The sequence below is a fragment of the Cygnus olor genome, chromosome 25 (assembly GCF_009769625.2).
Source record: "Cygnus olor isolate bCygOlo1 chromosome 25, bCygOlo1.pri.v2, whole genome shotgun sequence".
In the NCBI taxonomy this organism is placed as follows: Eukaryota; Metazoa; Chordata; class Aves; order Anseriformes; family Anatidae; genus Cygnus; species Cygnus olor.
In genome coordinates, this window is record NC_049193.1 from 672,666 (window position 1) to 683,215 (window position 10,550).

General features: G+C 69.4%; 1 protein-coding gene across 2 annotated transcripts; it reads right to left on the reverse strand.

Moving 5' to 3' along the window:
- Positions 1-286: 286 nt before the first annotated feature.
- On the reverse strand, positions 287-10,298 carry TBKBP1 (TBK1 binding protein 1). Of its 2 annotated transcripts, XM_040537102.1 has the most exons (10): positions 10,003-10,298; positions 8,309-8,545; positions 8,109-8,231; positions 7,928-8,032; positions 7,511-7,664; positions 7,236-7,414; positions 7,111-7,160; positions 2,141-2,259; positions 1,140-1,879; positions 287-920 (listed from the first exon to the last, which is right to left on the reverse strand). In XM_040537102.1, the coding sequence occupies exons 2-10, from the start codon at positions 8,528-8,530 to the stop codon at positions 792-794; spliced, it is 1,821 nt and encodes a 606-aa protein (XP_040393036.1). In that variant the 5' UTR covers positions 8,531-8,545; positions 10,003-10,298; the 3' UTR covers positions 287-791. The 2 variants fall into 2 exon arrangements, with proteins under 2 accessions (XP_040393036.1, XP_040393035.1); XM_040537101.1 differs by lacking the exon at positions 10,003-10,298 and having other exon boundaries at positions 8,309-9,174.
- Between the last annotated feature and the right edge of the window lie 252 nt (positions 10,299-10,550).

Here is a 10,550-nt window from a genome sequence, read left to right on the forward strand (position 1 = left end):
GGCTCGGGGGGGCATGCAGCGCGGAGGGGCTCAGCGGCGGGGGGACGGTGCCACAGACCCCCCCCCCGACGTCGGGGGCCTCTCGGCAGCTTTGAGGTAGATTGAACGTGGGGGGGTGCGGGTGGGGGCGTGGGGCTGGGGCAGGCAGCCACATGGCCCCGCAGGGATCAGGGGTGCCGGCAGCCACAGAGCTCAGTGCAGTGGTGCGGGACGTCCATGCTGTGCCATGGGCCGTGGGGTTTGTTTCTCAGCAGCATCGTTGTGGGGAGAAGGGAGAAATGGGGGCGGGGGGCGATGCTTTTAATGTAAAAGACTGGAAAGATGCTTGAACTGGTGGGAAGAGGTGGGGGACCAAGAACAAGCAGCTCCCCCCCCCAACCAATTCTGACCCAGTGAGCCCCAGAAGGGGCAGCCCCTTCCCTTCACCTGCTTTCTGGGGGCCAGATCCAGGACCCAGTCCCTCAAATCCTCCCTGAGATCAAGCAGAGAAACCCATGGGTGCAGGCGGGTCCCCACCAGCAGCCCCCGGACCCAGCCCAGAGCATCCCGAGCATCCTGGTTCGAGCATCCAAATTCTCCGTGGATGCAGGGACTGGGCAAGGGGGAGTGGGGAAAACCCACTTACACGCGAGGCCAGGAGGGGCCTGGGGCTCCTGTGGGGTCAGTCCCTCCGCAGCTACTGAATACTTGGAGGTATTTCGGAGCCGTGTCACTCCTTGTGTTCTCATGCAGCATCCAAAGTCCGGGGAGGGGGCAGCCCGCAGCCAGGAGGGCGGCGCGGGCGGAGGAGCTCAGATCTTGCTGTTCTCCAGGTGCGAGTCAATGTGCTTTATCAAAGCATCGTCCGGGTAGCCGATGGGGAAGGCCAGCTGGCACAGCGGGCAGCTCCGGATTTCCGAGTCCACCGTCTCCATCAGCAGCTGTGGGCACAGGGGCAGCCCTGAGCCCACCTCCGCAGGGCCCGGGCCCGATCCTCGCCCCCAGCCCCCTCCCACCATCGTGCTCCTTCGCTGGGCGCGGGCTGGGGAGCCGCGGGGGGAACCGAGGCACGCTGCAGGGCTGCCAGGAGGAGGGGTCCCGGCCCCTGCCTGCCCCCACCCACCGCCCCGGGCCCCGGGGCGGGCAGGGGTCCCTCTTACGTTGATCGAGGGCCAGGACTGGGCGTGCTCGGTCCTGGCATAGGCGGCAGCTGCCCGGTGCGCGGCGGCGTCGGGGATGGGGAAGCCGGCGCAGAAGGAGGCGCAGCGGACAGCCCCCACCTCGGGGCTGGGGGGGCTGGGGACCGCCCAGTCCTCTTCGTCCGACGACTGCTTCTCGAAGCGCACGTGCTCCTCGAAGGGCTCGCGGGCGCTCAGGGGGGCCCCTGTGCCCCCCAGGTACACCTCGCCGTAGGGCCGGTGCTTGGGGAGCGTCGAGGCTTCGGGCTGCAGCCAGAGCGAGCGGCTCTGCTGGTACAGGGCCACGTTGCTCACCTCCGAGTAGCTGCGGCGGCCCTGGAAGCCGGCCTTGATGTGGCGGCTGGAGGGCTTGGCGTAGCCCAGCTCCATCCTCTCGCCGGGCAGCCGGTGCGGGGACGCCGAGGCCGGGGACGGGCAGGGCGGCGGGGCCGGGGAGCGGCGCTGCTGGGCGGGCGAGGGGCTGGAGGTGGGCACGGGCGAGCGGCGCTGCTGGGCCGGCGACTGGCAGGGCCCCGGGGCGGGCGAGCGGCGCTGCTGGGCGGGCGACTGGCACTGGGGGGCCGGGGAGCGCCGCTGCAGCGCCGGGGACTGGCACTGCGGGGCCGGGGAGCGGCCAGGCGCGGGCGAGGGGCACTGCGGGGCGGGCGAGCGGCGCTGCTGGGCTGGCGAGTGGCACTGGGACAGCGGGGAGTGGCGCTGGCCTGCAAAGCAAAACGGGAGGGGGGAGACACAAAAAATGTCCCCGTCAGCTCGGCGGCACCTGTGTGCACCCCGGATGGATGGGGGGGCCCTGGAGAGCCGGTGGAAGGGATGCTCCTGGGACGGATGCTCCCAGGAGGGATGCTCCCGGGATGCATCCCTGGGATGCTCCTGGGATGGATGCACAGGAGCGCTGCAGAGCCCGGAGGACGAGGGCGGTCAGCACGCTCTTCATTTTCTGCAGCACCCCCGGCCCCTCTTACCGCCGTTGAGGCTCTTCTCCTGCAGCAGCGCGCGGAGGATTTGGCTCTGCAAGGAGCTGAGGTTCCTCAGGCGGCACAGCTCCTCCGTCAGCTCCGTGTAGGCCAGCGCCAGGTTCACCCTGTGGCGGGGACAGCGCGTCACCGAGGACAGACCACCCCTGGTCCCCCAGGCCAGCAGCGCCCTCCCTGCACCAGGCACTGTGGGCGCACCCAAAACGACCCCAAACCGGGCTCCTTGACTCAAAAGGGAAAAGCTGCAGCCATGCCTTGCTGCCCAGGTGCTGGGAGGAGCAGGAGCGCAGGCACAAGGCGCTGGAGGTGGGCACTGAGCTCACCAACAGCTTTCAAAGGCCCTGACAAAGTCATCAATTCTCCCCCAACTTGGGTGTCACTTTTAAAAAACATATTCTCCCGGGTGATGTGAAGGGAGAACCCATCTCCCGAGGTTCCCGCGGGGCTGTGAGGCTCGGTGCGCCCGCCGCCGCGCACGGCGAGTTGAACTGAGCCGTTGTGACACCCCCGGGACCCGGGAGACGCCGCTCGTAACAGCAGCCGACAGGTCAGCCCCGCGCTGCCTCCCCTGCGATCTTATCACGGGCAAGAAAAGAAAAGGAAAAGAAAAGATGAAGTTTCCCCAGCTCGGTCCCGTGTCACATCCCCAGAGGCCCCACAGCCCTGCTGGGTGGCTCCGGGGGGGCCGCATGGGACATTTCCCAAACTGCCTTGGCCAGGCATCGCTGACGGCTTCCAGCCCTGCATCCCCCCCCCCCCAAGAAGCAGAGGAGACACGGGTGCTGTGCGTGCCCCCGCCTGGGGCTGAGCTCTCGGTGCCCGGGTTCAGCTGCCTCAGTTTCCCCCTGAGGAGCGCTGGGGTCCCTCAGTGCTCCTGACCCAACTTCGAGCCCGGGGAGCGCTGGCACGGCAGCCGCAGCTCTAAGCGGGGGCCCGGCTCCGGCTCTGGTGCTGGATTTTGGCTGACCGGAGCACCCCCTGCCCCGGGGCCACCCCGCTCCTCTCAAAGTCACGCTGCAGCGCAGGGAGGAAGTGTGAAAACCGCAGCGCTGGGGTGGAGGAGCGCGCAGCGCCGGGGTGAGCGGGGCGAGGAGCAGCCCCCAGCCCCGCATCGAGCCCGGAGCCTGGCCAGAGCACCAGGACGGGGGGCCAGGACCAGCGGCCCCGAGGGTCCCTCCCGGAGCCAGGGCAGCCACCGGGCTTTTGGGGAGGATCGGTGCCGCTCCCCCACACCCTGAAAAATTGCTGTTTCAGGATAAAATGTGAGTTTTGATACGCAACTGCAGATAAGACGTGAGAACAAAACAGCTGCCGAAAACCCAGCCGCCCACAGGCCCCGAAGTGCCGGGGAGCGACGCTGCTCTGGTGGGAGCAGCCAGATCCCGCGGGGCTCCCGCTGGCCCAGGCGTTGCCCCCTGCCACCTTTCCTGCCCCGCGCCGCTGCCCCTGCTGTCCCTTGGTGTCCCTGGAGGGATGCCACGGCCAGGAGAGGGCTGGGGGCAGTGGTGGCAGAGGGGCAGGGCAGGGTGGTGCAGGGCTGCGAGCACAGCTGCGATCCCCAGGTGGTGGCTGGTGAAATATGGGGGAGGCCAGGGCTTAAGGCCCCCCCTTCCATCCCCTATAAAAGCACACAACTTGCAGGGGCACTCGCAGCTCATTCCAACCAAACCCAGTGCCTATTTGTAGGGCGCAGCCCCCCCCCCACTGCGCAGCTCCGGTCACCTTCTGGAGGAAGCTGGGGGACCTGGGGGGGGGGGGTTGGGGTCCCAGCTGCCCCATGGGGACAGGGACCCCGCATCCTGCCCAGCGCTGCGGTGGGGCCTTTCGTGGGGGGGGGGGGGGGGGCAGTGCCACTTCCTCCCCGCGGGGCAGCGCTGCCAACCACATCACATCGCTCCTGCCCGGCCGCAAGGTGCCCCCCAGTGCCCCCAGGCCCAGCTGGGCACGGGGGGGCTCCTTCCTGCCACCAGGGTCAGCACAGACCCCCACTCGCTGGGGAGCTGGTGGGTGCAGGAGCAGGACACGGCCCCCCCCAGCCAGGCAGGGGGTGCTGGGCACGGGGGGGCCCCGTCCTCCACATGGGGCCTGCGGTTGCTTGGGGAGGGGGGAAGGGGTGACCTCGAGCAAGTTACGCCTGGTAAACAAGAAGGAGCCCTTAAATAAAAGCACAAACCACAGGCTTATCTGGTATCTGCGCGTGGGCAGGGGGTGGGCAGGGGAGAGCGTGCACCAGGGCTGCTGGGGGGTACGGCTGGGCACCGACCTCTTGCCCCCCCGCCACTGGGATGGGGCCCCGGGGAGCTGCTGGCTGGGAGAGGGGCGCGGGGACATCCCGGCACTGCCACCGAAGCCAGGGGCCGCGGGACAGACCCTGCTCCCCTCCTGCTTGCACCCCTCCTGGCTCTGCACCCTGCTGGCCTGCGGGACGTCAGGGACAGAGAGCGAGGCTGGGGAGGCTCCTTGCCGCGGCTGCAGGAGGTGTGGAGGCAGCACCCATGGGTGCACAGGGTCACACCGGGACCGAGCACCGGCTGCCAGCCCCACGGGGGGGGCTGGCGTCAGCCTGCAGCCACTGGGCACGTCCCCAAGGTGCCACCGTGCCCCTGCGCACCGAGGGGATTGTGCTCAGCCCACCCCACCCTGCACAGGGAGACGGCCCTTGAGATTCATTAAAACCCACAAAAGCCCATTAAAATTAACGTGGCAGCGGGGAAGCCAGCGGCACGGGAGGGCAGCGGGGATGTGCCCCCCCCCAGCCCGCAGCCGGCGCCCCTTGCTCTCAGCACCTCTACCGCTGGAGATCTCACATGGGACAGATCCCACGACACATCCCCAGGTCCTGTGGCACTGTCCAGCATCTTCCTGTCCCCCCCCAGACCCAGCCCCGTGCTGCAGGTGTTGCTGACCCCATCCGCGCCCAGCCCCGACCCCTGGGGCTGTGCTGGCCTCTCGGCACCTGGCTGGGAAAGGGCCCTAGTGCAGGTGGGAGCGGCCAGGAGCTGGGAAGGGACAAAAAAAAAGGCAAAATCGAGGAAAAAAGAAAAGGTCGGTGCTTCCCTCCACGCTGCTGAGGTCACCGAAGATGCTTTGCCGTGGCTGCACCAGGAATTGGCTCAAAGTCTCCTTTCCCCCCAAAAAAGGAGGAGGCGCCGCAGCGGCGATCGCGTGGCCGCCTCCACAACAAAAGCAGGCGCTGCCATCGAAGGCAGTGAGTCAAACCCCAACCCCTCCTGCCCTTGCGGGCGCACTACAGAGGCAGGCTGAGTAATTTGGCAAAAGAAAGAAAGAAAAGTCACCCAAAGATGAAAAGCAGAGATAACGTGCCCTTCACGCCAAAAAAAAAGTGGTGGAAAGGAGCAGGTTACAAAAAAGAGCCTTATTTACAAGAAAAGACAACGCCGTGGAGGAAAAACTTATTCCCCATCCCAGCCCTGGGGAAGGGGCTAAAGCGCCCCAAAAAGTGGGGTTTGCTCTGCTGCTGTCTGCGGGCAGAGGGCACGGAGCCTGCGGTGCCTCAGTTTCCCCACCCCAATTGGAGGGGGTCTGGGAATCATTAACAACGCACTGGGGGCTTTGTTTCCAGGGGAGGGCTGGATGCTGGATGGCAAGGGCAGGGGCAGAGACCCTCTGCTGGAGGGGGACACACCTGCCTCTCCCAGCCACGGCGGGGCTGAGCTTTGCCAAAACCAAAGCGAATTAAAGGGAGGAAGCTCGGGGGGTGAAGGGCGGCTGCTGGGACGCGAGGCGGGGAGACGGGGCTGCGGCAGCCCTCGGTCGGCCCCAGCCTCAGGGGGAAATCAGCGCGGATCAGGATGGCCCCGCTGAGACCGAGGCGCTGATTTACTCCAGGGAGACAACAAACGGCAGAAGCATCCGTCGTGGCGAGAAAAAGGAGGAGAAAAAAGCCCGGCACCTTCCCGTCCCCGCGCCCCACGAGTCCCGCGCGTCAGCTTTTATCTGTCCACAGCTCGGCGCGGCTGCACGCGGCTGCCGGCCCCGGCACCTCGCCGCCCGCCCGGAGGAGACGCAGCGCGGCGCCCGCCTGCTGCACATCGTGGGGGGCGAGGGAACGGAGCCCCCACCGCGTCCCGAGCGTGGGGACGGGCGCCTGGGGCTGGAACGAGGAGGAGAGCGGCGTAACGGGGCTGCTGTCTAACAGAATGAGCCATGGGTGGCTGCTGCCAGAGGGAAGCGGGCTGCTCGGGGGGGACATCGCCGCACCGTGCCCTGCATTGGCCTGGCCCAGCCCGACAGCTCCCCTGGGCCTGCTCCAAACCTGGGGGTGCCTCGGTCCGACCCCCCCGAGGCCGGGGGTTCCCGGCCCCTCTCCTGAAGCCGGGTGGTGCCTCTGGGGCTCAGCGCGGCAGCAAAGGGGAGGCCGGGCAGAGGCTCCGAGCAGGGACCCCCCCCGTTGCTGCCGGCACCACGGCGGCTCCGCGCCCAGCTGCACCGGTGCGAATGAAAATAAATCCCCCAAAAACTGCTGGCGGGGGTCGTGCAGAGACGGTAACTGCGGGAGCAGCCCGGGCACGCTGCTGGTGTTGCCAGCTGCATGGCACGGCACGGAGCAGCATGGCACGGCTCGGCACCGCACAGCACAGCACAGCAAGGCACGGCACGGAGCAGCACGGCACGGCACGGCACGGCTCAGCACCGCACCGCACCGCACCGCACCGCACCGAGCAGCACAGCACGGCTCGGCACGGCCCGGCTCGGCGCGGTGCCTGCGCGGCAGCAGCGCCCTCTGGAGGCAGTCCCCGCTCCCCCCCCGCCGGACCCCCCCTGCAACGAGGCAGAGAAGCGGTGGGGAAGGGGCAGCCCCCCCCCGTCCTGCCCCCAGGGAGGGCGATGGGGCAGCGGGTGCCCACCCAGCACCCCCGTGTCCGTGTCCCCCCCGTACCCCCATCCTCCCCGGGTCCCCCCCCGTGCCCCCACCCCACGCACCCCCGGGCACTTACTGGTCGTCGCCCATCTTCTTCACCCAGGCCATGTCCCGCTCCGACTGCTCCTGGGGACAGGGCACGTCCGTGAGCCCCCGGCCCCCATCCCGCGTCCCCACGGCCGCATCCTGCCCACGCTGTACCTGCTCGCGGGTGTCCTGCAGGTGCTTCAGCTCCGCCTGCAGCCGCTCGCACTCGGCCTTGAGGTGCTCCTCGCGGTGCTGGGCGCGCTGAGCCTCCTGCCGCGCAGCCTCCAGCTCGGCCTCCAGCCGGCCCGGGGCCTCCAGCCCGCGGCTCGGCCAGCCCGCAGGCCGATCCAGCACTGCGGGCAGGGCACAGCTCAGCACCACGGCCGCGGGGGGCCCTGCCAGAGGCTGGCCCCCGGGGGGGAGCCGTGGTGCGTGCGAGGGGGGCTCACCGTGGCTCAGCGCGGGGTTGGGGTGCAGGGAGAGGAAAGGCACCTCCTGGCCCGGCAGCGGGGCGCCGAGGCCGGGGAAGGCGCCGCCGTCGCGCTGCCGCAGCTGCTGCTCCAGGCTCCGGATGCGGCTCAGGTGCGTCTCCACCAGCGCCCGCTGCCGGGGGGGGCAGAGGGGTGAGCCCCACCGCCCCCCAATTAATCCTGCCCCCACGCCTCCTGCACACCCGGTGCTTGGCACCCCGATCTGCCAGCCCCCGGCCCCGCGTCACCACATCCCCGCCGAGTCCTGGCGGTGGCACCGACAGCGGCACTGAGGCCACCGCAGCTCGCCGGGGGAAGAAGCGATTTGCCCAGCGTGGGGAAGGGGACCCCAGTGACCCCCCCGTGCCAGCACCCCCGCCGGCCGCAGGCGCCCACCATCTCGCCCAGCTCCGACTCCAGGTCTGCCTTCTCCACGCACAGCTTCTCGTAGGCCTGGATCATCTCATCCAGCTGCTCCTCTCGCTCCTTGCTCTTCTGCAGCTGCAGGACAGGGACGGGGGTCAGCACATGGCCTGGGGACCCTCCCCCGGCCCCCAGTGCCCCCGGCCCCGCTCACCTCGTGCTGGAACTGGTTGAGCTGCTGCTGCAGCGACGCCTTCTCACTCTTGAGCAGCGATGTCTCCTTGGCCTCGTAGACAGAGAAGATGCGCTCCTCCCCGAACTCGCCGATCAGCGGGTACTGCGGCCACGGGGCAGAGCCATCAGCGGGGACCCCCGGTCCCCAGCCTCCCCCAGCCCATGGCCCCAGGCCCTCACCTTGACCTCGTACATCTTAAGGCGCCGCTTGAGCGTGGAGTTCTCCCTCTCGAGCCCGGTGAGGCGGTTCTTGATGTCGTCGTAGGCGGTGATGAGGGCGAAGTGTGAGGCCGAGCACATCTCGCCCGAGAGGTCGGTGTTGGGGCTGTCGAGCCAGTCCTCGTCTGGCCCCAGCGCCTCCTGCGTCAGGATGCTGATGTCGTCCTCGAACATGGAGTCCATGGCGCCGCACGAGTCCTGCCTGGGGGGACGCGAGCACCCCGCGGTGAGGCGGGGACAGATGCGGCCGCAGCAGCTCAGGCGCCCTCGGAGCTGCAGGGCCGCCGGGCAGGCCGGAGGGGACAGGTCCCTGCCTATGGCAGCGGGGGGACACGGGCCACGTGTCACCTCTCCTGCCCACAGAAGGGAGGGAGCAGGGGACGAGCAGCACCCCAAGATGCTGGGGAGGAGGGCAGGAGCTGGCATCAAGGAGCCGGGATGGGAGAGAGCACCCCGGCAGAGCAGCCCCAGGGGGACGCGGTGACTTTCCCAACGTCCCCCAGGGAGCGAGTGCCAGAAATAGCGGCCGGTGCCGCCGACTCCCACCCCGCAACGCACGCGAGCTGCTTTCCGCCCTCCCACGTGGCACGGAGCCCGCGCAGTGCCCTATATACCGGCGCTGCCGCTCACCCCCAGGAGCTACCTGGCTCACAGCACAGCCCCAGCGAGGCCTGATCCTGCCTGGCCAGCTCTCAGCCCCAGCACGGCAGGATTTGTCCCCAGAACAACAGTCACAAAGCCACCTGTGAGCAGGGTGCTGGGCCTGAAGAGGCTCCTGAAAGGCTCTGCTGCCCAATGCCCTCCCGCACTCACCGGGGGCCAGGCTGCTGGCAGCGGAGCTGTCCCCACCGAGCTGGTCGCTATTTCGAGGCATGCAATTAGCAGGAGCCCCCGTGGCCCAGCGTGTGGCGGAGCGGCCACCCAGCCTGCAGGTAGCTCGCACCCGGAGCAGGCCAGGAGGCAGCGGGGGCAGCTCGCCCCATCCCACCCGCGGGCAGCGGCGCGGCGCAGCCTCATCCGGGAGCTGCGGCCACACAAATAATTCATTGCAGCAGGCAGGAAAGGGAGGCGAGCTCTGCAGGGTGGCAGGCGGGGACAGCCTGGGGCCAGCCCGGCGCTCTCGCTGCCCCAGCCCTGGGTGCAGAACCCCCGGCTGCTCCCTGTGCCCCCAGCTCCTGGGAAGGCTGGGGGGGGGGGGGGCAGGCAGCCCTGGGCTGAGCTTTGCAGCCTTTGCTGGGATGGGGATCACGAAACGCAGACAAAACCCCCAGCACCGCAGCCCCTCATCTGTCCCCACATGCTGTCCTCAGGGCTTTAAATCCACCCCCTGGGGCAGTGACAGAGGGGACGGGGCACCTCGGGATCCCCCCCTGCTTGGGCAGGGAGGGCACCATCATCATTCCCCTGTGGGGAAACAGTAGGCCCCCAAAAACATGCGAAAGCCAAGGCTGGACTCCCCAAGTTCCTGGGGGCTCCCTCAAAGCAAGACCCAAGAGTCCTGGGGCTGGAGGGTGCCCTGGGGGGCACCACACAGGGCATGGGGACACTGGAACCAAGCTTCCCAGCGGGGTACCGAGCCTGGCGCCTGGCCCTGCTGCCCCCTGCATGGTGCCTCAGTTTCCCCAAGTGCACCATGGCGGGACCCCTCGTGACACCTGCCTTGCAGCGGGCCCCCGGCGCGGGGCGAGGCGGTGCGGGCTGGGCAGGGCTGCGGCGCGGGCGCCTCAGGCGCGGGCAGCGAGGCGGGCGCTCGGCAGGTCGGCCACGAGAGGCTCAGCGGGAGGCGGCGGCGGCGTTGGCATTAGGCTCCAGGGGCAACGCAGGAGGTCCCCGAGGCTCCGTGAGGCTTCGCTCCCTCCTGGTTCCCAGCAGCCGGCCCCTCCTGGAGGCCTGCGGACGCCTTTAAAGAGAGCAAAACCGAGGCTGCAGCTCCCTGGCGCCGGGGGGACGGGAGCGGGCAGGGACGGTGCCAGCTCCAGCACCCGGTTCCCCGCGGCTGGGGGGCTGCGGGGGGGGGCTGGCGGCCGTGCAAGTACGAGGGGGGCGAGCGGGCAGGGGGCGCGCCCCCGGCCCCGCGGGCAGTGCCCCGGCGAGGCGGCGAGCCCGGGGGTTCCGGTGCGGTGCCGGGGAGCGCCCCGGGGGCGCGGCGGGCACGAGGCCCCGGTGCGGCGGCGTGCACGTGCGTGTGCACAAGGCTGGGGGG

Excerpts from the sequence above, each read along its gene's own strand:
- TBKBP1 (XM_040537101.1), bottom strand. The coding sequence starts at position 8,773 with ATGCCAGCTCCTGCCCTCCTCCCCAGCATCTTGGGGTGCTGCTCGTCC. Across the intron at positions 7,665-7,927 it reads AGTCGGAGCTGGGCGAGATG|CGGGCGCTGGTGGAGACGCA; the intron begins GTGGGCGCCTGC and ends CCCCCCCGGCAG. Across the intron at positions 1,880-2,140 it reads GGAGAAGAGCCTCAACGGCG|GCCAGCGCCACTCCCCGCTG; the intron begins GTAAGAGGGGCC and ends TTTGCTTTGCAG.